Genomic DNA, 26,278 nt, shown 5'->3' with positions numbered 1-26,278 from the left:
CCTTTCATCACTTAACAGCATCCTTCTAAAGGCTTAAACTTTTAATTTTGATGATTTTCAGTATGTCGAATTCTCATGGAATTTGCTTTTGGTTTGATCCCTAAGAAATCCTCACCTACCCCAAAGTCACAAGGATTTTCCCCTATGTTTTCTTCAGAAGTTTTATAGTTTTAGGTGTTATACTTAGGTCTATGACCCATTCTGAGTTCATTTTTGCATGTATTATAATATGAGATATGGACTGAAGTTCAGTTGAGGAGTGATACTTAATAAAAGATCAGGAATCTTTCCCAAATAAGGAAAGTAGAATAACTCATCTGTCAAAGGTATGTTTGTTGTTTGAAGAGGGGAGATGTTTGCCTTTGATGTAATACAGAGTAAATTACTGCTACTGATTCATTGAGTCTAATTTGGGGCACACCTCAGATTAATTTATGAATGATTATTGGCAGAAAACCATACATTGCATTACCACTTAGGTTATTTGTTTGGGGGATAGAATTGCTGATTTCACCTAAGCCATTAAGGTAATCATATTAATTAATGTATTTATTTATATAACAAGCATTTTTGAGGACCTAAGTCATACCAGTCACTGTACTTCTTAGATGCTGTGGGAAAATAATTTCTTTGCAGCCCATGAATAACCTGTATGCAATTAACATCTGATTTCTAGAATGAAAGGGAGTCAAAGTAATTATCTTTCTTAAACCACAAAGTTATTATATTAGGAACATCTGTCAACAGTAGGAAACGGGTTCTTGGGAATGTACTACTAAAGATTATTAAGGATAGGACTGTGATAAATAAGAAAATTTTGTAGTGACTGTGGTTTGGAGTTATTTGTGAAATAAAAAGTTTCTCAGTAATTGGCAGTGCCACCAAAGCTTTTTAATTGCCTGCTTTTCTCTGTAGGTCATCAGTTCAATGAGCTCCCTTTCTGAGTACTGCCTGCCTTCCATTCTACGTACGTTATTTGACTGGTATAAAAGGCAAAATGGCATTGAGGATGAATCACATGAATACAGACCAAGAACCAGCAATAAATCTAAAAGGTACACTTCTCTTATGTAAGGATTATGAGGATTATAGTTTTTTCTGCCTTTCTCTTTTTTTTTTTTTTTTTTTTGCGGTACGCGGGCCTCTCACTGTTGTGGCCTCTCCCGTTGCGGATCACAGGCTCAGCGGCCATGGCTCACGGGCCCAGCCGCTCCGCGGCATGTGGGATCTTCCCGGACCGGGGCACAAACCCGTGTCCCCTGCATCGGCAGGCGGACTCTCAACCACTGTGCCACCGGGGAAGCCCCCTTCCTTCCTTCCTTCCTTCCTTCCTTCCTCCCTTCCTCCCTTCCTCCCTTCCTCCCTTCCTCCCTTCCTCCCTTCCTCCCTTCCTCCCTTCCTCCCTTCCTCCCTTCCTCCCTTCCTCCCTTCCTCCCTTCCTCCCTCCCCTCCCCTCCCCTCCCCTCCCCTCCCCTCCCTCTTTCTTTCCCTTTCTTTCTCTTTTCTTTCCTTTCTTTCTTTCTTTTACTTTCTTTCCTTCTTTCTCTTTCTTTTCTTTCTTTCTTTCTCTTTCTCTCTTTCCTTCCTTTCTCTTTCTTTCTTTCCTTTCTCTCTCTCTCTTTCTTTCTTTTCTTTCTTGAAACAAATCAAAGTGGGAGTTGGGTGGCTTCTAGATCTTCCTGCCTCTTTACGCATGAACACTACCTTGTCTAGCAGGTGGCACATTTGGAGTATTTGTCACTGCAAGCTGTCACAGGTTGAAAATTCTTACACGGCCTTATTTTGACAGTGGTGGGGGCAGGGTGTCAAGGACCCTAGGTAACCCTCTTGCCTGCTTCTCTCCTGGGCCCTCTCTCCTCCAGTCCGCACCTGAAGGCAGAAAGCCTGCAGCAGGCCCTGCACGACATTGCCTAGATATTTGGATCTGCGATCGTAACCTTGAGTGCCCAGGGTACTGTAGTGCAAAGGACGCTGGGTTGGACCTTAGAGGTAGTCATGGAGCTGCCACTAATTAACCATGTGACTTTGACCAGCTCCCCAGCAGCTTCCCAGCTCCCAGCCTTTTCGTGAGCAAAGGGGGAAGTCAGATCACCCCATCTCTAACTTCCCTTCTAGCTGAGAATTTTGTTGATTGGATTTGAAAAGTGGAACTCACTGCTACATGAGTTCTTCAGCCATAAAACTTAAGATTCTCGTTCTGTCCAATGAATGTATGTTCCCCAGAATTTTAGGTAAATATGTATAATTTCATATGTTTGAAATCAACCTATTATAGCAAGGTAGCAAATATAAGAAAGTTTAATACATTTACCTTTCTTTAAAAAAAACGAGATTTTTCAAAGCACTTAGATTTCTCCACATGGGTTATACATTTTTTAATGCTTTAAAAGACAATATAAGTGAAATTAATCACTCAGAAAATCAGATATTAAATACTACTTGTGAGTGATTTATCACTCTCATTTTTTTGACACTCCTAGTACTTAAAAATATGTAAACTTCTCTTGAAATTGAAGACCTGTTATTTTACCAAATTACATTTCATCTGAACTTGTAATTTCATTTTGTAATATGCTTGAGTGTATTCAAGATTCATTTACTTATCATTTTGTTTGGGGGAGAGGTTAATAACTTTTGCATATTGAATAATTATTTTAGTTGAAGAAGAATTTTTTTAAATGGAGATATAATTCACATACCATAAACCGCGTCCTTTTAAAGAGTGTAACTCAGTGTTTTTAGTATATTCACAAGGTTGTGTAGCCATCACCACTGCCTAATTCAAGAATATTTTTATCGCCCCCAAAAGAAACCCTATACCAATTAGCAATCTCTCATAAATATTTTTAATGTATCAAATTTAAAGGTAAAATTTCAATCCTGTGTCTGAAAATGGTTCAGCCTGTATGATTAATAAATTAATGGTGTCATTTTAGTATTTCCTCCTATTTCATGTTAGCTTATGAATAAATACTAAAACTTTCTAGGGGTGGAGAGTGGGGCAGTTTTAGTGAGTTGAATTAAGTGAGTTTTAGCTTTGTCCTGTTTGGTCAGAATTTAGTTACTAAAACTAGATTGTTCATGAATTGATTTCTTTATGGATTGAAAAGAATAGCTTTTTAGGTTGTATTACTGATTATTTCCAGGATATCAGAGTAATTGCCGAGATCAGAGAATTGGGACAGTGAAATTCAACTCAACTGCATTTTAGTTAGCGCTTGAAAGTTTAAAATAAGAGAGAGAGATTGTGTGTTTGGGACAAAGCCAAAAGAATGAGGGTCTCTAGAACATGATGTAGCTAATAATGGGGGTCTCACTTAATAGAAACAAGAAAAGAGGAACTTAAGGAAGAAGCATAAGCAACTGAAAACAGTCAAATGTGATGGATGTGTATTTGGGTTATGATTTTTTTTTTTAACATCTTTATTGGAGTATAATTGCTTTACAATGGTGTGTTAGTTTCTGCTTTATAACAAAGTGAATCAGTTATACATATACATATGTTCCCATATCTCTTCGCTCTTGCATCTCCCTCCCTCCCACCTTCCCTATCCCACCCCTCTAGGTGGTCACAAACCACCGAGCTGATCTCCCTGTGCCATGCGGCTGCTTCCCACTAGCTATCTATTTTACATTTGGTAGTGTATATATGTCCATGCCACTCTCTCACTTTGTCACAGCTTACCCTTCCCCCTCCCCATATCCTCAAGTCCATTCTCTAGTAGGTCTGTGTCTTTATTCCTGTCTTACCCCTAGGTTCTTCATGACATGTTTTTCCTTAGATTCCATATATATGTGTTAGCATACGGTATTTGTCTTTCTGACTTCACTCTGTATGACAGACTCTAGGTCCATCCACCTCACTACAAATAACTCAGTTTCATTTCTTTTTTTTTGCGATACACGGGCCTCTCACTGCTGTGGCCTCTCCCGTTGCGGAGCACAGGCTCCAGACACGCAGGCTCAGCGGCCATGGCTCACGGGCCCAGCCGCTCCACGGCATGTGGGTTTTTCCCGGACCGGGGCACGAACCTGTGTCCCCTGCATTGGCAGGCGGACTCTCAACCACTGTGCCACCAGGGAAGCCCCTCAATTTCATTTCTTTTTATGGCTGAGTAATATTCCATTGTATATATGTGCCACATCTTCTTTATCCATTCATCCAATGATGGACACTTAGGTTGCTTCCATCTCCTGGCTATTGTAAATAGAGCTACAATGAACATTTTGGTACATGACTCTTTTTGAATTATGGTTTTCCCAGGGTATATGCCCAGTAGTGGGATTGCTGGGTCGTATGGTAGTTCTGTTTGTTGGGTTATGATTTCTAAGATTAGTATAGTATCAACATTTTGACTGCCAAATAAATTTGTCAGATGCCTCTGGCTCCTCCTGGCAGTTAGACCTCAAACCAGCAATAAAGTTGAATTCATTATTGGAAAGATGTATGTCTTCCTTTTATTTGAAAGCATAAATTGGCTTATTAAATAAAACAGAATCAGGAGTTTAAAGTTTTGTTTCTACCAAGATTTTTTTGCTACTTTTTCAAGTTCCTCTGGCCCCTTTTGGAGACCCCTTACTATAGCCCTCTTCTCTCTACTGCTGCTGGCCATCTCTGAGAGTTTTCTCTCCCTGTGGTCTTCAGACTTCCTGTTTCTCTTCTCCATGATGTAATTTCTGGGTCAGACTTGTGGACGCCCTCTTTTTAATGCAGCTCCATATGTTTTCCTCTCCTCCCTTCCTCTGGCAGCAGCACTTTCTAGTTCTAGTGGGTCTTGAAGGGCTCCAGATGGATGGTTTGGTCCATTGCTCTTTCTCCTGGCAGGGACTGTTTGTAAATGATCCTGAATGAATTGAGTTCCTGCCCGGTCCATACATTTCCCCTTGAAAGTTAAAGCTGCAGCTTCCCTCGTTGACCTGCTCTGTCACCTACCAGGCTTAACTGGACTTGCTTAAGGCTGCAGAGCTCCTCCAGAGTTCTTTTTTCTATCTTTTATATGCTTTCCTCTCATTCCCTCTTGACTGAATAGAAAAACATTCCATGTTTAAAATAGTCTTGATTTATTTTGAAAATATCTGCCTGACAAATCCAAATTCTGTCCTCCTTTCTCATTGCTTTCATTTAATATGCAGGTACTGAGCAGTTGTATGTTTGGGAGACTCTACTAAATACACGTTTTCTCTTAATACTCAAGCAAACCTTACTATAATTACTATTATTATTTCCATTTTGTAGATGAAAAAATTACTGGTAAGTAGAAGAGGCGTAATTTTCACCCGGGACCGTTCTACACCAAAACCAACACTCTTTTTTTTTTTAATTTATTTTTTTATACAGCAGGTTCTTATTAGTCATCAGTTTTATACACACCAGTGTATACATGTCAATCCCAATCGCCCAATCCATCACACCACCTCCCCAAAGCCAACACTCTTAACCAGTATTCTGTGCTAAGGGACTTTGCAGTCACTTCAGTTGCTGAATTCCAAATTAGTCCTCAGTACACTAGAGAAGCAGGAAATGAAGGGAAGGGGGTATGAACTCACATTTCTGTCCTCCTGACGGTGCTTATTCTGCTCCCTAACTTTGGAATAAGTTCAAATGACTCCACTTTGCCCCTCCTACCTCTTCTTCGATCTGCTTTTTAATCTTTCTCTCTTCCACCACCCCCTCACACCTTCTTTCTTCCTCTCATAAATCTCAAGTGGCAGAAGGTCAAGAGGAAAGGGGCAGGGGAAAAGAAACGAAATGTAATGCTGATCCTTTCTCCTCCCACTGCAGTCCTGATTCCATAGGTAATCATATTATTTCTTTCCGTTGTTTAACTCTTTTCACAAGATCCTCGCAGGGTCTACCTCTAGCACCGGAGCCCTGTATCATGTTTGTTTCCATTTTACAGATGAGAGGTTTCCTGTGTTGAAAGGTACCTTAGAAAAGTCCACAAGATGAAATTGTATACTCACAAATAGCTACCCAAGTTGACATGGTTAGATATTTAAAACATAAAGTCAAATATTCAAATCCAGTGTCTGTCCACTGCACCAGACTGATCATAGGGATAACTTCAGTGTGTATTTACCGCTACAGTTTCTTCGTAACAAAATTGGTTTGCAGTCCACTGGGGATGAGTCCTAGATTTTTGGGTGAATTACATCACTCTGAGGATATTTTCAGTGCCCATTTAATGTGAATATTTTAAATTTTACAGTGATGAACAGCAGCGAGATTATTTAATGGAAAGACGGGACCTCGCCATTGATTTTATTTTTTCTTTAGTATTAATAGAAGTTTTGAAACAGGTAGGTCATTAATTTAATGTTACTTTAGATAAGATTTATTTATCTAAAATCTACTTATGTTTTTAAGGTCAAGTTTATTAAATTGTTCATGAATTTCAAATACTATGTCATATGAATTATATTTATTGATTGTTAAAGGCCATATGTAGTTCATTGTGAGTACTCTTACTGATTTGATCTTTAATATTCCCTTCCAAGTTAAGAGCCATCTTTTTTTTTTTTCCAGATTCCACTTCATCCTGTAATAGACAGTTTAATACATGATGTTATTAACTTGGCTTTCAAGCACTTTAAGTACAAAGAAGGGTAAAGTAATTTGTCATCTTCGAATTTGAAGAAGTTGGGTACTTAAAACTAAATCAAGTTTGCTCTTTTCAGATGACCTGGGGGGATTCCTAACTTGTCTAATTGTATGTTATTTAGGTACCTTGGTCCTAACACTGCCAATATGCACATTGTGGCAGACCTGTATGCAGAAGTCATTGGAGTGTTGGCACAAGCTAAGTAAGTGAACCTCAAAATCGTTCACCATAAGAACATGAGTGCCTCTTCTGCGCCAACCCAGCCCTACTCTCAGGAGGGGGGAGGGTGTGAGCTTACCAGAAACTAGGGTTTATTTATGCTGTGTGTGCCCTGTCTCTGAACCTCACAAGAAGCTCCCCAGGACAAGTACCAAGTCTTTCTCCAATTTGTTTTCTCCTTTAGCTTTTTCACTTGGCAGTTGGGCTAGATCCTACCAAGAGTTCATGAGTTTCAGACTATTGCATCTGAGAAAGAAATGAACTAACCAAAGTACTTTTCTTCCTGCTTAATTTTCCAAAGAAGTTTATCAGTTTCAAAAGTTCTGTTTTCTATATTCCATGAGTGGCTGGTTACGATATAGCATCCATGAGTGGGAAAATTCCATTCTAGAATGTGCCTTTACTATAGACCTTACTTAATTCAGCTGAGCTAAAAATGTCCCAGACTCTGTCATGGAAACAAGTCAGAAAATTCTCATTGCTAAATATATCTGGCCCATAACACTACTTAGCAGGCTAGAACAAAGTGGTATTAGACTATTAGCGATAATATACTTCTTCCAAAAGTGATGTCACACCCTATTCACCCATCTTCATCTTATTCAACCCTGAGGCAAATCGGGCAAGATCCTGAATTTCTAGGTTAGGCAAAGTGAGCCAGAGACATAATGTGAATCCAAGCCAAGAGGCCAGCTTGGAGCAACAGTGATGCCCCGATCTTTGTGAAATTGCAACCCTCAGAAAGATTTGTATCTTCAAGAGATGGAATTTCCTAACTTAGCAGTGTGGAAATGCTCAATTTATCACAAAACAAAATTTTTAAAAAGTACTTACTCAGCACCTTTAGCTAGCCAAAACATAGTCAAGAACTCAGGAAACAGACCCCAAAAACTCCTTGAGGTGACTTATTTAATCTAACCCTGTTTGTCTATTCGTCTTGACTACCTGTTTTTTTTCTAACACATAAAACATCAGTACTAGATGGAAGAGACTTAGATACACTGACGCCCTGAGAAATATCAAGCTCAAAAACTGACAGCAACAGAGAGGAAAGAGAAACTGGCCAAAGCATACATAAGAACTAAACATTAGAGTTACCTGGACCATTTTGCATGAGAATATATATTGTACGTTTATTATAGCCCATTGTAATAATTGTAGTTCATGAAAAAAAAAGTGTAATGCATTTTGGAGAGATTTCCATTGCAATTAAATAATAAAAGTATTGGCTTTTTGAAGGAATGAGCTGCAGTTATCTGGCAAATTAACTCATGTGTCTCTACCTCATTCCTAGAAAAGATCAGAAAAATGAGTTGTTAATATGTATTTTGGCTGTTTTGTCAAACCCTGGAAATCTCATCATATTCCTTTGTAATTACCCCAGCCTAACTCTCTTATACAATCATTTGGAAAGTTTAATATGCCAGAAATGACTTCTTGTGTTTTTCTTAGTTTCGTGAACTGTACATAACAATATCGGTTACTATAGAATGACTTGCCTTAGTCAGCTACACCGATTTTCAGTTGGTTGAGAATGAATTGAGAGACAACGTCATAACTAAAGCAACATTCTAAGGTTGTAGGAATTTCCTTATTAGGTCTGATTGATCATCCACTGAGCCAGTGTTTTCTTGCCAACAAGGACTTTTTAAAATTTTCATGTCGGTATTTGTCTCAATTCTGCAATAGGAGGCTATAACAAATGCCTCAGTTTGGATAATGCTCTAGTACTTTTTAGTCACAAGAAAATGCTTTCACCAATGGCTTCTTGCAGTAATTGCAGTAATATATAGTAATCCCATTGATAAATTCTTAACCAGTCAGTATAGAGTTAACCTTTATTGATAGGCAGTACAGCCTTAAACTGGTGTCACACTACAGATTATCACATTACGTTCTTTTCATGAGTACACCAGGACCATTACCTGTCGCCTTAGAAAATTACTGCTTCCTTTGTTCTCGGTGGGGGAAAAAAAGGCTGTGTGCCTATTTGGTATAGGATGGTTATCTTTTTTTAAAAATAAACTTGAGTAATGTAACAATTCTAATTTTAGATTTTATATCTAGATCACAGGGGTAATGCACTAAAATATCTTCTTCATTCTGACTTTAGATATTAATATTTAGCTTGGTCTTTAAGTTTTAGCAGAATCACTATTTTTAATCTTACTAGTGATAATATGCTCAATTCTTGTCATTAAGGGAAAAAATTTTTTTTTTTGCTATTAAGTGATATTCACCCAGGGTCTTGACTTTTTCAAAGTCAATTAAGTTAAAATTAGATTTTTTAAGGTAAGCTTTTTGCATTAAAATCTGACATATCTATTTAAATAGTAATGATTGCTTGTAACATTCATTCTAAAACTGCTCTCTCTTTATGTGATATAATTTTAATATATATATTCTTATACTCTCACTTTAATAATATCTACTATACATTTTAAAGCAGAAGACTGAGTAATCATTTAGTTACTGTATTTACTAAAGAATACTAAACACTCTAGGTGTGGTCATTGAAAAGAAATTTATTTTTCCCTAAAATTATTTTAAGGGAAAATAGATTTTAAGTGCAAATAGATTTTTGGATTATTTTTATTTTGAAATAACATGTTTATGTCATGTGGGACTTTTTAAAGTAAAAGATAGCTATATTTATTTTTAAATGAGAAATAAATAGACTTTTAGCCACTAACTCGTGAGAGTACTGAAATAGTGAGGTGTACAAATAACCTGCCTTTTCCTCCCTCTCCTTGTTTTAGTCACGGATTAGAAAAGAAAAACACACTTTCTAAGTATCATGTGATCTTTAAGACAATATAACTCTAACCTGTAAAGTTACTTTTTTCTTTTTAAGTCTCACATTTCAAAATTAAAACCATAGATTTTTTTTTTTTTTTTTTACTGTTTGGAAATAATTTGAAATAAAACATAATTTTAAAAAATCTAGTTTTTATAGATTTTATAAATTTTTATAATCTTGATTGAAAGTGTCACTTCCTTCTCTTTGCTATGCCATTTCTGCTTCCTGTCCTTCATCTGTCTCTACCTAAAACCTCTGTTCACCCTTTACCCTAACATAAATCACCTCTGAAATCTTTGATTGTCCAGCTGGAAAGAGCCCCTTCATTGTCCAGTGCCCCCGGAGCCTCTTCAGGTGTATTATTCACATAAAGGACAGTGTGAGATATGAGAAAGTGATTTGGCCTGGGGCATTTAACCTCCCTGAAGGACCAGAGAGATCCAGGCAAATTCCCAGGCCCATGGTAACATACCTCATAAATAATAATACTGGTTATTATTCTTATTAAAATTATTACTACTATTCACATGGCTCATGGTCAGTGCTACATTGTCTTACCTTTCCAGTTAAACTGTATACTGTTCTAAATAGACAGGGACTACATTTCACAGCTCATGACTGTCTAAGGCAGCTACAAAATAGTGGAAATTCCTGGAATTCACAGCAGAAGATCACAGTCTCACCTTTTTCACTTTGACCTTCCAATCTGTTTCTTCATTCATAAAATGGAAACGCATTCACTACCTATTTTCTGCTCCATTGCCTTCTTAAAATCTTTTTCTTTCGTATGCAGCAAACATAAAGAAAAATCCATAAGTTGTTTAGAAAATACAAACAACTTTAACAAATTGTTACCAAATGAACACCATGTAACCTCCTGCATTCCAGCCGAGAATGAGAAAATTGGCGCTCTCACGAAGCCCGCAACAGCCAACTTGCCAATCACACACCTCTTGCACTGCCTTTTGGTGGCACCATATCTGTATGTTTACCACCTCCCTTATATGTCCTAAAATTTCTGCTTTGAGGTGTCAAAAGTTGTGATTCCAAACTTCTGGGATTCTGTTAATTGGCCTTTAACTTTTATAGTCGTAATTACCCTCTGTGATCATGCCTTGCTTCTAATTGATCCTTTGCAGAAACTCAGGCTGTGAGAGTTTCAGGAAACAAAATACAATGAGTCTTAGAATGCTTTCCTTGTTTTTCCTTTTTTTAACCAATAGTCAAACCAGCCATCTCAGAAATAGTTTGGATGACTTGTTTGTATATGTTCCTTTACCCTTAGGCACTTTGACAACCTGCTACTTTCCATCCTCTTAGGATCTATTCTCTTTTTAAACTTTTTATGATAATGTTGTTGTTGTATTTAATGTTATTAATTATTAATATTATTTTACTTTCAAACAATATAAATACCTTAAGTTCCTTGGGGACTGTGTCTTTTTATTTGTAAAATCCCATACATGATTAGAGAGCTTTTAGAGATGATTTGAATTTTCCCATTACTAGATTTTCCTTCAACCTGAAAATATTTTTTTCAATAATCATTAACCTAAAACTATAAAAGAAGCAACAACAGAAAACTGTGGAAATGGATGTAGGAATATTACTTGGCGTTATTTGCTGTCATCGTCAGAAATACCTGGCCTCCTATGTTATTGCTCATCTCACAGTTGGATACTTCAGGCCCTTGGGGTCTGTAAGTACCTGGGAAATTGCTAAGCCTGAGGAAATGGAGCTTTTCATCATGCTCAGTTTAAGGGCTGAACCATTTTGAGAGACTCTAAATAACCTTGGATCTTCTCCCTAGCCTGAAGGAGACATTGAGCATCTGATAGAATAAGAGAAGAAAGAAGATGGGACTCTTTACTATATCCTCAATATCAAAACCTTTACAAGATGACAGCCATTGTACTTCAGCTGATTCGAAGGTCCCCGTCACTGTGCCCTGTCACTCTTAGGTGCTGGGGACCTGCATTACAGTTACTTTCCTACCCATTATTTGATAAATCACTCACGTTCTCTTCTTAGATTCCCTGCTGTAAAGAAGAAATTTATGGCAGAGCTCAAAGAATTACGGCACAAAGAGCAGAGCCCATATGTTGTTCAAAGCATTATCAGCTTGATAATGGGGATGAAGTTCTTTCGAATTAAGATGTATCCGGTGGAGGACTTCGAGGCCTCTCTCCAGTTTATGCAGGTACTGTCTTGGGCAGGAGAACTAAGGGGCTTTCAGCTTGAAGCATCTGCCTTCCTTAGAGTGACTGACCTGGACGGTGAGAACCCATTCACTCGCCCATACGTAAAAGAATCCTACGCTTTTTCCTCAGTAATTCATAAAGGGCTTCGTAACCAAGTAATAGAGTTTCAGGCACTTAAGTTCATTTTTAAACTCATATCACCTTCGGAGTAGGGTGTACGGTAGAATCTTATTTGTAGACTTTTTTTTTTTCTCTTTTTTACCCATTGGCTGCATATTGTTCTGTCAGTAAAATATAGCTGATTTGTTACTTTTTGAGATCGATAGCATTGAGTTGGCGATATTAACATTTCCAGGCATCAGAACTTTAAGTAATGATATCTTTTTTATTCATACTATAAAAAGGAGTCAATCTTTAAAAAATCAACTAAACCATACAGGCTTAGGTGTCTGTGACAGTGTTCACCATTATGTACTAAAAAAAAGAATTATTGCTAATGAGGATTTCCCAGAATACACAGCTCTATTAGTTTTTCTGTGTGTGTGTGTGTGTGTGTGTTTTGTTTTGTTTTGTTTTTTTGGCCACGAGGCAGGCCTGTGGGATCTTAGTTTTCCGACCAGGCATCCAACTTGCGCCCCCTGCATTGGAAGCGCAGAGTCTTAACCACTGGAATGCCGAGGAAGTCTGCACAGCTCTATTAGATTTTATAAAACTTTAGTATCTAAAGGGTTTTTTTTTTTCTAATGCTGCTGTGAATTAGATCTAGTGAGGATCTTAATAAAGAGTTTAGATACAGGGATTATGAGTGTAGGTTGTACCACTTCATACCCGCTAGGATGGCTCTGAGCAAAAGGACAGACAACAGCAAGTTATCTGTTGGTGAGGATGCAGAGCAATTGGAACCCTCATACGCTGCTGGTGGGAATGGAAAACAGCACAGCAGCTTCTGAAACAGTTTGGCAGTTCCTCAAACGTTGAAATCTAGAATTACTATATAATCCAGTAATTCCAATTCTAGGTATGTAGCCAAGAGAAATGAAAATATATGTCCACACAAAAACTTGAATGCAAACGTTCATAGGAGCATTATTCATAATAGCAAATGTCCAGGATAGGCAAATCGGTAGAGACAGAAAGTAGGTTAGTCGTGTAGGGCTGGAGGAGGATGCCGTGGATGCAGAGGTTAGGGATGCCTGCTAACAGGTGCAAAGTTTCTTTCTGGGATAATGAAAAGGTTCTAAATTTGATTGTGGTGAAAGATGTACAATTGTGAATATACTAAAAGCTATCAAGTTATATACTTTATAAGGGTGAATTGCATGGTATGTGAATTGTATCTCAAAAAAGCAGTTTAGGGTTTCCCAGGTGGCGCAGTTGTTGAGAGTCCGCCTGCCAATGCAGGGGACACGGGTTTGTGCCCCGGTCCGGGAGGATCCCACGTGCCACGGAGCGGTTGGGCCCGTGAGCCATGGCCGCTGAGCCTGTGCGTCCGGAGCCTGTGCTCTGCAACGGGAGAGACCATGACAGTGAGAGGCCTGCGTACTGAAAAAAAAAAAAAAAAAAAAAGCAGTTTAAAAAAAAAGAGAATATAGGCCCTGTATCAAATTTCTTGGGTTTGAATTCAAGCTTCAGCACTTACCAGCTCTGTGACCTTGGACAAGTCACACTTAACCCCTCCCAGCATCACTTACCTTGTCTGCAAAGTGGTAATAATGACACTAACTTTGGAAGGTGGTTCTGAGCATTCTTGGCACGTGGTAAGGACTCACTAAATGCTAACTATTTTTATCTCTCTCTCATGCTAATGATTTGTGTATCTATGTACTTGAATTAAGATTTGAGACAGTATTTACATATGTATGCAAAATAATGTAGGAAAAGGGCCACAATTCTGGGGACCATAAAGCTCCATTCTGTATTGGGAAACTCTCAAAGACTTCCCATTCTGGCAGTGCCTATCTCGGACTGATGTCTTAGTATGATATTGATATACTGGGAACTTGAGTAACTGTTGCTGGTGGTAGTTCCAATGTGGACTGAAAATAAGACGTAATAGCTGACACAGATATTAAAGTGTCATCACCAATACACGTAGCCTTGGACCTTTCCATGAAAACAACATGTAAAAAAGACCACAGTAAGTTACTACCCAAAAGGCCAGGAAGGGGAAAGGGGCTGGCAGAATTCTGGACAGGCCAACTCTTCTAATATATTATTCCCTGGGCAGCCAAAAGTACCCTTTTGTAGACAGGAGTCCACAAGCAGAGACATCCTTGCTTAAGAAACTACTCCAAAGGTTTCTTGTCTGAGGTGGGGAAGGGAAGCATTCCAGACTTGCTCATGAAACTATCTGAGTAATGAACACCTAAAATGTCAGGGCCTAACAAGTAAACAGCTCTGTGCCCAGGGCTGTCAGGGCCTGAAATAAGGTTAATGTCTTCTGCCTCTCTTCCCATGGTTACCTCCTCTGGGGATCTGTGCTTGTGGGTTAATCAAGGCCCCAGGGCCCCCCACACAGTAGGTAGTCAATAGAAACTTCTTGCAAATGAGTCACTGAATGAACCAACTAGGAAGTCAGTGGATGAATGTCTGCTTGCTGGTTATAGATGCTTTGTCCTTTCAGCAAAGGACAGAGTGATTTTCAGTGACTTGGGGATAGAAGTCAGGGGGAGAGTGAGAAAACCAGCCTTGTAAAATGTCATTGGAAGATATTGTGAACTTAAATATAAATGCTTGAATCCAGTGATTTTTTTTAATAGATTGTGGAATATGCTGTGTTATTGGGTGTGATTAAATTAAGGTCTGTTTGCTTAAATTTGCTGACATACATTTTCTGTGCACATTTCAATCTTTCTCCCTCCCTTTACTCTGTTTCTACTTCTTAGGAATGTGCACATTACTTCCTCGAGGTCAAAGACAAAGATATCAAGCATGCCTTGGCTGGGCTTTTCGTTGAAATTCTTGTCCCAGTTGCTGCTGTGAGTTACATTTTCATTTTTAAGAACTTCTTCAAATTGGATTAGAGAAGGAACAATTTCATTAATATAATATAAACATGCATCTCTATTTCAGGCTGTTAAAAATGAAGTAAATGTTCCCTGCCTCAGAAACTTTGTTGAAAGCCTATATGATACCACGCTGGAACTTTCTTCTCGAAAGAAGCATTCCTTGGTTAGTAACTCTGAGAAAATTCAAAAGACAAAACTGCAGAGACTAAAATTCCTAGGCTGAAATCTATTTGAGAGTCATAAGCGTTCCACAGATGGGAGAATTACCTACAGCTTCCTCAAAGAGAGGTAGCATTTCAAATTTTGGAGCTTCCACCTATTACTGACCATGACTGAATCAAGGTAACATAAGGGGATTAGACCATGTCACCTCAAGGACCCTTCTAGTCCTAAAGATTCCGCTGTTCATTTTCAAGATGGGTTTAACTTATTTTTATTTTAATTTCTGAGTAATTTTTCAATCTGAAGACTAAAGTTTATAACAACAGTTTCTTTTCTCAATCCCCAGGAAGCTTCACTGGCTAATTCCCAGCCTGATATTCAGAATCAAAATGGAACCAGGCAGGAAAGGGAGTTGGGACACAGATAGCTGGCCATTGGAAAGATTCTCTGAAGGCTGAGAAAACAGTTTCAGGGAATGCTTTTGTACTGAAGAGCAGCATAGAAAAGTCTTTTAAATTACCACAACCTTTTTCCTCCATGGTAAATAGAGCTCTGGTTTATGAATCGGCAGGTGGTAGACCAGCTGTAATTGTGGTCGTATGGAGCGAGCGGGTTGCTTAGGGAGCCGGTTTCTAGCCTTGTTTATGCTAATCTTTAAAGTATGAACATTACCACCATTATTTGAGCAAATAGTTGCTTTGCTGGCAGTGGTGACAGATTTGCTCATTTGTCTACATGCTGTGGTCGTTGTGACTGCTTGTATTTTTGTTTTTAAATTACTGGCTGGAATTAGAGTTGCAATCAATGGCAGTAATAGTTCAAAGTCAGTTTAAAACTAAGTTAACAACAACAACAAAATAAGTGTATGGATTGTTAAGCACTGAGTCTCATTGTGGCAATAGATTTTTGCTCATTCAAGTTAATGGATGAGCGAGTTATATTTCTGTTTTAATCTTCACTAGCCCTAATTTTGGGGAGCGCCATAATCTGGTTCAGCAAAATGGTGGTGGGTTCTGCATGTATATTGTTTGGGTGGCTGCCCACAAGCTTTTCTGTCTTCTCCAGTTGCTGCGGGAAACCTGCCCAGTTAGGCAGGAAAAGCACAGTGGCACCTCTGTTTATTCACTCGTAAGCAGATTCCTTCTGCGGTTAAATTTGTCTGGGTGGAGTTTACCAATGCAGTAACATTTCTTTTAGGAATCTTCCTTAATTACAGGAGGATTGCATGCAAAAGAAAACACATACACCTACCTCTAAGACAGGGACAAACTGGTAGATGTTTATGAGCACAAAAGCCAGTAACATTTTCAAAATCAGTGTGCCTTCCTGCTTTTTTTCCTGAGGCTTGAGAGGGATCTACGATAGTTTGTTTTTAAAATTTATGAGTGAAGACTAAATCAGTGAATCAGATTTCCACTTATGATCCATGAAACTCACTCTCTACCCTCTACATAACTCTAGAGCATTCCATCCCCATCGTCCTCAGAAAGCATTCGCAAAATATCCATGTCTGCACCGCACTTGTTGCGCCTGGGTGTGTTACAAAGTGGGTGGTGGTTCCAGAGAGCGTGTGTCACCTGGTTGGTTGAAATAGACATCACCCTGTGACCTCATCTTCTCTCTCCTCAGGCTTTGTACCCGCTGGTGACCTGTCTGCTCTGCGTCAGCCAGAAGCAGCTATTCCTGAACAGGTGGCACGTTTTCCTCAACAACTGCTTATCCAACCTTAAAGTTAGTATTTGTCGGCTCAGAAAAGTCTTCTATAAAAATATGTATGAGTCCGAGCCTGGTTTGTGTGTTTCTGAGAGTGACTCCTGATGTCTGCAGGGGAGATGATCCTGTACTATTTTGGAATAATGAAAAAAATAATAAGAGTTTTCCTTATTAAATATAGTCAGTTTTAGAAGGCGACTGGGGTTAAGAGAAATCATGTCAAATTGGGGGGGAAAATCTTTTCTTTTAAAATTTTTTTTAAATTTTAATTTTCTTATTGAAGTATAGTCAATTTACAATGTTGTAAAATCTCGCCTAAGAAGGATCACTTTAGAAGCTTTTTTTTGTTTGTTTTAATATTTATTTGGCTGTACCGGGTCTTAGTTGCAGCACGTGGGATCTAGTTCCCTGATCAGGGAGTGAACCTGGGCCCCCTGCATTGGGAGTGTGGAGTCTTAGCCACTGGACTGCCAGGGAGGTCCCTAAGAAGGATCATTTTAAAGGTAGAATTAAATACCCCTCTATATGCATCTATGGTCACACTTTTTCTAAATGATTAAAAAAAGGGAGGCCACACTTCACTGGCAGAAGCTCACCTAAACCTCCTCCAGCCTTTCTCTAACCTCCTCCAGGCTAGGGAAATATTTGGGGGGGGGCGGGGGGAACGTTCCATTCTGTGGGAGGATTGACCTATTACCAGAGAACACTTATTTCCTGTCCCTGTTATTTGTGATTGTTTGAAGATGTTCTGTTAAAGCCACGTGCTGCCAGTCAGTCCTAAGCATCCACTGAACAACAGCTTTTCAGATGCTGGTTGACATGGGAACCAATTCAGGGTGCCTGAAACCGACGAACCTATAGTTAAAACAACTGTAATGGCTAGCTTTAAAATAGGCTTTATAACTTTTAATGTTGTGAACATATTTTAAGTTTTAGTGACCTATTGATAAAAGACAACTAAATGAACACTGTTTCTAATATGTGCAAATAGCACATATTTTTCACAGTTGTTCTCAGTTGTGTCCAAAGATGTTGAATTCCTTTTACCAGGTTAATACTTGCTTCTTTAGAATTTTTGAAATGCACTTAGTTGTAAAGTGCTGTATGTGCTTATACATATTGCCATGTCTTTTTTGTTCTAAGACCCTTTAATTTGGTGAAATGGTCAAGATTAATTATATTATTTTGTCACTTATCATATAATGACACAATAGTCTGCATTGGGGCTGTTTTAAGCACCAGCTATGTACTGGCTCTAAAAGCTGATTGTGAAATCCAAGATTAGAATCGTTTATTTTCTTCAAATTGGCAGGGAAATATAATAGCAGTGGATATAGAATTAGCTTTTAAGAATTCTGGGAAACACAGTGTTTTTCAGGGTATCAGCTATTATATAATGGCCACCTTCAGATGTTTGATTCAGGGATTTATCCATCTGTCAAACGCCTCCAACACGTAACCCAATGTCATTTTTTTGTTATATTGGTCCATTTTTAAGTTATTCCGCTATTCCATTTAAATATTTTTTTCTTCTACATTTTACACAAAGAGGAAAAGCTCATTTTGTTCAAAACGAAACAAAAAGAGAAATGATTAAGAATGTTCATTTTTCTGTATATATTATGCTAAATGTGTTTGTGATGAATTTTAGTTAGAACCAAAATAGTGTTTTGCCTGACAATTTACTGTTGTGGCCAAAAATACCAAAATTCTTGGTGTCTGGAGTTGCTTTTGAAATACAGCAGCATAATCTTACTTTGCACTTAATTGCTTTAAAGTTAGAATGTTGTTTGAAGGTCTGGTCGAAGCCCACCAGAAAGACTTAATAACAGGGTTACACACAGCCCTAGAGAGAAGGGCTGCACGCTCATGGTGTTTCCCTGTGCAAACATTTCAAGCATCAGGATTTCTCAAAGGGAAAGGCAATAGGATCAGAAGGAGTAGAGGTGCTAGGGAAGGTGCCGGAAATTGGAAAGATAGGGATGTTAGTTCTATAAAAATTAGATCTAGGGTCCCTGTTCTCAAGGAACTTGGCATTTCATTGGGGGATATGTAATGAAGTTTCAAAATGCGTGATGCAGACAAGGAGGGATGTAAAAGTTGGGAGTAGGGAGCTACCTGTGCCATTTCTGGAGGTCTGGTAATCCATGAAGCATGAAAGAGGTAGTTATTAGGCAACGGAAAGGCAATGATATTTCACTTTATGGGTAATAAATTATTGGAATTCACCTCCTCAAGGGTAAAAGATACAGAAAGATCCTTGATGAATTGCAATCAGAATAAAATTGTATCACATGTATTTAGAACTAAACCTGATGAGTTACAATCGAAATAAAATTGTATCACACATATTTAGAACTAAACCCAGTAGGGATTAAATGGGACCATTTAAAAAATTACAGAAAACCTTCCAAACCTCCTCAAGTGTCCTCAACAGGGAAGAAATACCTGAGGAAAAACTAACATGGCTTTAGGAGTACACTTTGTCTTGAATGGCTTCAGTATTCTGTGGGATTTAGAGCCAAACATACCATTTCAGAAAGGACCGCCAATCCAGCTCTTTCCTCTGGTCACCATCCCTTTTTCCCTGCATCCCCTCCCCTACTTGTCTCCCCATCCTCTATATGTACTCAAGTATAATGAACCCAGTGTTTGAACCTTACATGTTGAACTTGGTAGCCACCTTTGATATGTTCTGCAGGGGAGAGCCATCAAGGTGGCAGCATGACATAGAGCAGAATAGAAATGTGTGTGAGTGTGAAAAATCTGCTTTCAAAGTAAACAAGCTCTCAGATTCAATGCCCATTTAACGTCAGTGCCCTGGTTTATCCTCAGCGTCAGTCTGTCAGAAGCAGGCTGCTTTGGTAACACAAACGTGAAGTCTTTATTTACACTTGTTAACTCGGTCAATCACGTATTAGCGATAGACCCTTGTAAAGTGGTGAGAAGTTTACAACACCTTCTCACCACGACCTTGACATCTTTCAGGAACCCCTGGTAAGTAGTGACCAATACTTTTTTCTTCTATGTATTTTATGTCAGAATCTGAACATATTGAGCTATTTTAAAATGTTACATTCCCTTCACATCTGCCATAATATATCTCATTCTGAAAAAGGGAAGTATGTTTTGAAAAATTGACTTAATAGTACTTTTTTTTTGTCATGAATCCCCATTTATTAATAGTTCTTTTAAAATGTCGTAATTATTGTGTTCATAATAACTATGTACACGTTTCTTATCCTCGAAAATGGATAATATAATTGGGAGAATCTTTAAATTTCCTTTTCCTTAAAATAATGAATATAATATACCAGTGAGGTCTTGATCACAGAAACAAACAAAAAAGGAAACCCCAAAAGTTAAGAAATCTATTTACTGTATAATTAATAACAACAATAGGTCTCATTAATTGGAGATCTGTTATGAGCCAGGCCAGCAGTAGGGCCTTTACATACATGTCATGGATTATCATGACAATGTCACAAGCCGCATTGACCTCCCCCTGTGCTTTCATGATATTAGTTATGTTTTTCTAAAAATTTTGCTCAGATAGCAATATTGAAGGTATATCATCTGAAGGTTAGACATTAGTCAGCTTAGCTTCATAGTACTAGAAGCCAAAGTACAGAATTAAAAAGGATTCTTCTTTTGTCTCAGTCACTATTTGCGCTGGGACTTGAATGCATTCGCTTAGTCAGTTGGTCAACAATTCTTCACTAGAACTGTACCAGGCACTGTTCCAGGTGCTGGGAATAAGTGATGAATGAGATAGTAGTAACACGCTGGTCTCTTAGACCTTATAATTTAGTGGAGGAAACAGACAGGAAACAAGTAAACAAGTAGATGAGGAAAAAAACTTCAGATAGTGATAACTGCTATGAAGAAAATCAAATAGGGTATGATGATAGAGAATTACGGATTCAGAAGGGGCAGGGAAGAGGAGGGGACAAGGAAGGTCTTTTGCTTTCCACTAAGAGTCTCAGAGTTTCGTTGCCATAAATTTGTTTGATGAAACTTGTGTTTGGCACTTAGTATATCTTTGTGTGTAATAATCACTATGAAGTTAAAGGAGTGCTTTTTCTTAACTTTTCACATAAAAGTAAGGGTATTAATGAAATCTCTATTTTATGAGGGGAAGGATTGAGTAATATATTAAGGATTCCACAGTCATTGCCTGAATCCATTAAAATGTATGGTACCATTTAAAACAACTACTGTCCTCTTTGCAAATATCAAATGTAAGTGATGCAGTATTAGCTATTTAAATATTAATTTTCAAGAAATAGTTATACTGCTTTAATATTAACTTTATTTCTATAAACTTGAGAAAATCTCTTATCTATGTTTCAGATCTGTCAAAGGCACATTTCAGAGTGGAATTTATAAATTCTAATAGTGCACACAAATTGATTCCAAAAATTAGGGATCAGATGACAGGTGTGTTACTTTCTGTGAATGCCTTATTTATTCAGCCAATGAATAGAAAAATAATCTCTGTAAATTTTTGGTACAGAAATTTTAGAGGTTATCCTAAACTATAGCACATATGTTATTTGGATAATACAGTCATCAAAAAGATTGAATTATGATCAGAGTAAATTGATTCAGGTATCAAAAGGAAATGCCAAAAGGAAGGAAGGTGTTGACTGTGATATGTGCAAGGAAATATGAGAAAGAAATAGGTTTACTTCAGTTGCTTTAGTTGCAATGCAAGAGAAATCTAGAAGAGTTTTGAGTATAACAAGATCAAAAGACTAAAATTATTTATTGATCTGTAATCAATGGATCTTTATCTCTGTGTGCATAAGGATCTCTAAGGAAGCCTGTTACAAATGCAACTTGTTGAAACCTACCTCCGGAGATTCTGGTTTAGAATGTCTGGGTGCAGCCGAGGAATTTGCATATTCATAAGCAGCCTGGGTGACTGGGTGCAAGTGGTCAGCTGATGGGTCATGGGAAACATGGGTCTGTCCAATGACCCTGTCACTAGCCAAGTTATCAGTGAATTCAGTGCTCCCTACTTGTTACTGTTAACACTGAATTGCTTTAACTAAATCAAAAGCACAATTTAAAGAAGGTGGGCATGGTGTTGGGCAGGTTGACATGTCACATGAAGTCTGTCTGTGACCAGCACTGAGATGAGATGCAGGACACCAGGGAAGATCCACTCTGAAGCCTACTAGATTCTTGAACAGTTTTATCACTGTAACCTCAGAGCTAGTATAGATAAGTTGTTGGTTAATTAATTAATTGAGAAGCGTATTCCAGTGGAAGAATAGAATAGTCTTTCCATCTTGGAGTGGAGACTTTTGACACAGAAGTCGGTGGTTTGAGACATAGGTTAAAAGTGTCAAAATCCTGAAACTATATATCAAGACCTTGTTATGTTAGCTGCTGTTGACATACAAAGACAATGAGGAAAAAGTCCTGTTTTCAAGTAGAGTACAGTCTAGTAGGTGCCAGCAGCATATTTGATCAGCCTCCATATAATATTTCCACTGAAGTGGGAAAATTCATGTTTGGAAGACACCGGGGCCAGATTGCTTAGGTTCAGATGCTGGCTCCGCCACTTATTAGCCCCTCTGGGCCTTGATTTCCTCATCTGTGAAAGGATACAATAACAGTATCAACTTTATGATTCTGAGAATTAAAAAGAGTTAATATGTGTACAATTTTGATAACAACACCTGATGTAGTAAGCATCCTGTAATATACACATTCCAGTTTCTGAGAAAACAGTCCTTACTGGACCAGAAGTCAGTTCCTATCCCACCTGTTATTTACTGGCTTGAAGACTTGAGCCAGTGATTTGGCTTCTGTCAATGACAGAATCGCCCAATTGATGTCATGGTCTATGAAAGTACTTTTGAAATATCAGAATGCTGTAAAAGTGTAAGATGTTCAGTAATATCATGTCCATTAGCTTCAGCTACGTACTAAGGGTTGCCTTTTGTACAGTTTCTATATAAAGACATTTTGCTTACACATCACGTTCAGCTACTACTCGCAGTTTGCTTTTTTAAAAAAAAATTTGATATTTACTGATAACCTGCTGTACGGCAGTCACTGAGGGCACAGAGATGAACAGTCCAAAATTCCTGGAGCTCACAGCCTGGTAGGAAACATATCAATACAAGTAAAGGTATAGAACAGCATTCTAGAAGTCAGAGAACAGGAACACTTGGTAATCTCTCTGGGATGGAGGAAGGAGTGGAGGGGCAGGGGAACGTAACACAGGAGTGACACCTAATGAATCTTGCTGGGGAGTAGGAATTTTCCAAGTAAAACAAGGGTAGGGAGGCATTCCAGGCATTCGATGAATTGCAGAAGGGATGTTATGGCACAGAGCACAGTGGGGGTGGAGGCGGAGGGTGGTGATGGGGGAGCCAGGTCACCAAAGGCCCCTCATGCACCACATCATGGAATTTGGACGTCGTCCAGGAGGTGATTAGAAGCCACTTAAGTGCTTTAAATGCAGGGAAGTAAACAATCATGGTTGCAGTTTAAGAATATCATATGATAATGCCGAGAATGGAAGAGAAACAAGGGAAATCATTTTAGGAGAGAATTGCAGTGATCAGTGATATCATCTTGAAATGCTACAAAGCAATTACCGGTACAGGATCCACGGTTAAAACAATAAAAACTTAAGTCAGCCACTTTGCTCTTCAGTCTCTGTGAGAGCACAAATAGACAATCTCAAACATATTCTTAAGAGTAAAAGCACGTCAGTCATAACAGCATGCCCCCAAAAGATAATTGTGGGTAGGAGGACAGGGAAAAAGTGTAAAAGAAGTTAAACAGAAGACAGTAATCGGAATCATTTAAACTAGAGATCTTAGTTAAGCTCCTAAATGAAAGTTAGATGCTACTTGCCCTACCTGGCCATGATTCACAGTGCGAGATAAGGCACAAGAGAGAATTTTGAATGACACACTATGCAAATATGAATATAAAATAATATATACACTAATAAAGGGAAATTCACAAAGGAGGAGACATTCCCACTAGAAACGAAGCTCCCTGAAGTCAGAGACTAATCTCCTTTGTTTGCTACTGAATCTGCACCTTGTACGTAATAATAGTTACTATGGGCAGGAACAGTGCTAACTTCCCTCTATGTGCTAACTCTTAAGTTCTCTTAACACTCCTAGGAGGGAGGGAGGATTAGTATCTGCGTTTCACAGTTAGGGAAAATCAGGCCCAGAGAGATTACAGAGGTTCCCTGAGGTTGGCCACACAGCTAATAAATTGCAGAGCAAGGATGGGTTTAAACCCAGGCAGTGTGTGTCTAGAGTCTGCTTTTAACCACTGTGTTAACATCATAGACATTTGCTGATCTGGAGTGATTAGAGAACAGATAATTAGAATTCCTGAAATTTTTAAATGATGGAATATTTTAAACGCAACTTTACTCTTTCAGTAGTTTATTAAAATTCCTTTACGTAACCAGGACATTCAACAAGTTATAAGGTGTATCACTTGTTTTACTAACAGACAAAAAAAATCTTTTATGTATAAATGTATGCTTCTAAAAAGTTGGGGCTTTTTTGTTTCCTGGAGCTAGAAAAGTAGTTATAAAGTTTATTTGGAAGAATAAATACACAGGAATATCTGGGAAAGCCCTAAAAATAGAAAGAAAGAAAAAGAGCAGTGGATGGTGGAAGGTAGGCCATACCAGATAGTAAAACACATCATAAAGCCTCAAAAATTAAAATGATGTGTTTTATCATTTTCTTTATTTACTTATTTAGATTAATAGAAGAAAAAAATCCGGAATGAGACCAAAATGCATATAGAAATTTAGAATTTCATAATAATTTCATGCCAAGAAGTTATTTTAAAACTATTTAGGCATAAGAAATCTTTTCTAAATCTAAAAAACTACCCCCTACAGTCTTTTCCGTAGAATTTATTTATGTGACTCATCTTTATTCAGCAAGTAGCTTAAAGGTAAACTTATCCTAGATTATGTCTAAACCGTTAAGAATTCTTAACAAATCAGGACCCGAATTATCTACACTTAGAATAGAACAGCAGAAACGGTTGTGACGAGATTAATGAATGAGTAGGGAAGAGAAGTAATGTAAAAGCAAAAGACCTATAGGAAAGTTGAGTGACGTTTGAAGACTGTTTAGCAAACATGTATTGATCCCCTGCGGAATGGCAGGAATTCTAATAGATGTTGGGTAAATAATGCCCCTCACTTTCAGAGAACCCACCTTCATGTGGGAACTGATGTCTATGCAAGACCACAAGTAAAGAGCTGAAAGCCTATGTTACATGCTTGTATGAGGGTCAGGGGACACTCAGGAGGGAATAATTCGTTTTAATGGATGGGATTCAGGATATTGGGGAGGAACAGAGAAAGCCTGCACGGAGTTGGGAACATTCAAGTAAGCTGTGAAAGAGTGGGGTTCACCTGGTAGAAAAGAAAGACACAGGGGAGGGTAGGAAACCCACTCCTGATGCAGACATGGAATGAACGTGGCCTCACTAGAGTTTGGGGAGCTTGTGGGAGAAAAACAGAATGGGTGGCATCCTTCACTGGTAGGTTAGAGCCAGATACTGTCTGGTCAGGTATGCCGTGCAAGAAATGTTCCCTTGATCCCATAGGCATCAGGAAAACCACCCAATCTCTGATTTTTAAATAGAAAGGATTATAATCAGTGTAAGACAGGACAGCAGTGAGGGAATCAATTTAGGGAGACTGTTTAGGAGGTTACTGCAGCATCCCAGGAGAAGGTGCTGGAAGCCTGAACTGTAACAGAGGAAGTGGGAATGGAGAAGATGCCAAATTCAAAACATATTTTGTAGATAAAACCTATAAAATCAGTTGAAAGGATGGAGTGAGAGTCAGAAGGGAAAGAATGAAGGTGATGTCCATCCAGTGACGAAATCCATTCCCCCCACCTGGCCTGTTTGTTAGACCCTGGAAGCTGGCAGCTGTGCTCTGGCTGCCTCCCTGCCCCTGCTTCATGCCCCACGCTGCAGACTTCTCACATGGTCTCCTTGCGCTTCATGGCTTCCTGTCACCATCATGAGAACCCTGGTCCCGTTATTTAGCATGGCACGTAGGGTTCTTCTCAAGCCTCCTCAGCCACTGCTCCTTCGCCTGGCCCTGTGTCCTAGCAGAAAAACCATCCCCAGTTTCTGAAACATGACTCCTTCACCTGCTCTCTTAGCTTCTTTGTGCTGTTGCCTCTCTGTAAAGTGCTCTTCACTCCCCATCATCTTGTTTTCTAGTGTCAAGCATAGTACCTGGCCCAGTGTAGCCACTCGAATGTTTGCTTAATGAACAAATGAGTGAATGGATTTAAGTTCGTCTGAGTTTTCGTCTGCCCCTGGAAACCTTTCCTGACCCCAGTCCTTGTGTTTGCCATAGGTTGCCCTTCTTTCCATCCTCTAGCTCCCGTCCCCGCCAGTTTTTCTCTGTGTCTTTGAGTTGACTGTTTATTATTTGTCTCCCAACTGCCACCCCTTCCCCATCGTCTGTGAACATCTTAGGGAAAAAGGATAAACTTTTATCTCTATATCCCAGTGCTTATTATATATTATTAGTCTCAATAG

At 38.6% G+C, this 26,278-nt stretch overlaps 1 protein-coding gene across 9 annotated transcripts in view; it reads left to right on the top strand.

Annotated features, from left to right (window-relative positions):
• The window catches only part of FRY (FRY microtubule binding protein), a 426,510-nt gene that overhangs the window by 258,065 nt on the left and 142,167 nt on the right, over positions 1–26,278 (top strand). For all 9 annotated transcript variants that reach the window (XM_089899275.1, XM_089899270.1, XM_089899272.1 and 6 more), the window contains 8 exons: positions 916–1,055; positions 6,210–6,300; positions 6,527–6,606; positions 6,724–6,804; positions 11,653–11,821; positions 14,708–14,800; positions 14,895–14,993; positions 16,622–16,723. In XM_089899275.1, coding sequence (XP_089755401.1) covers positions 916–1,055; positions 6,210–6,300; positions 6,527–6,606; positions 6,724–6,804; positions 11,653–11,821; positions 14,708–14,800; positions 14,895–14,993; positions 16,622–16,723 — 855 coding nt within the window. The remainder of the gene's footprint in view (positions 1–915; positions 1,056–6,209; positions 6,301–6,526; positions 6,607–6,723; positions 6,805–11,652; positions 11,822–14,707; positions 14,801–14,894; positions 14,994–16,621; positions 16,724–26,278) is intronic.

This window comes from Delphinapterus leucas, chromosome 18 (genome assembly GCF_059928025.1).
Source record: "Delphinapterus leucas isolate spDelLeu-1000000601 "Yukka" chromosome 18, BTC_Dleu_Yukka2, whole genome shotgun sequence".
Taxonomy (NCBI): domain Eukaryota; kingdom Metazoa; phylum Chordata; class Mammalia; order Artiodactyla; family Monodontidae; genus Delphinapterus; species Delphinapterus leucas.
The sequence above is the reverse complement of the archived record's forward strand: the minus strand, read 5'-3'. Positions and strand labels throughout refer to the sequence as shown.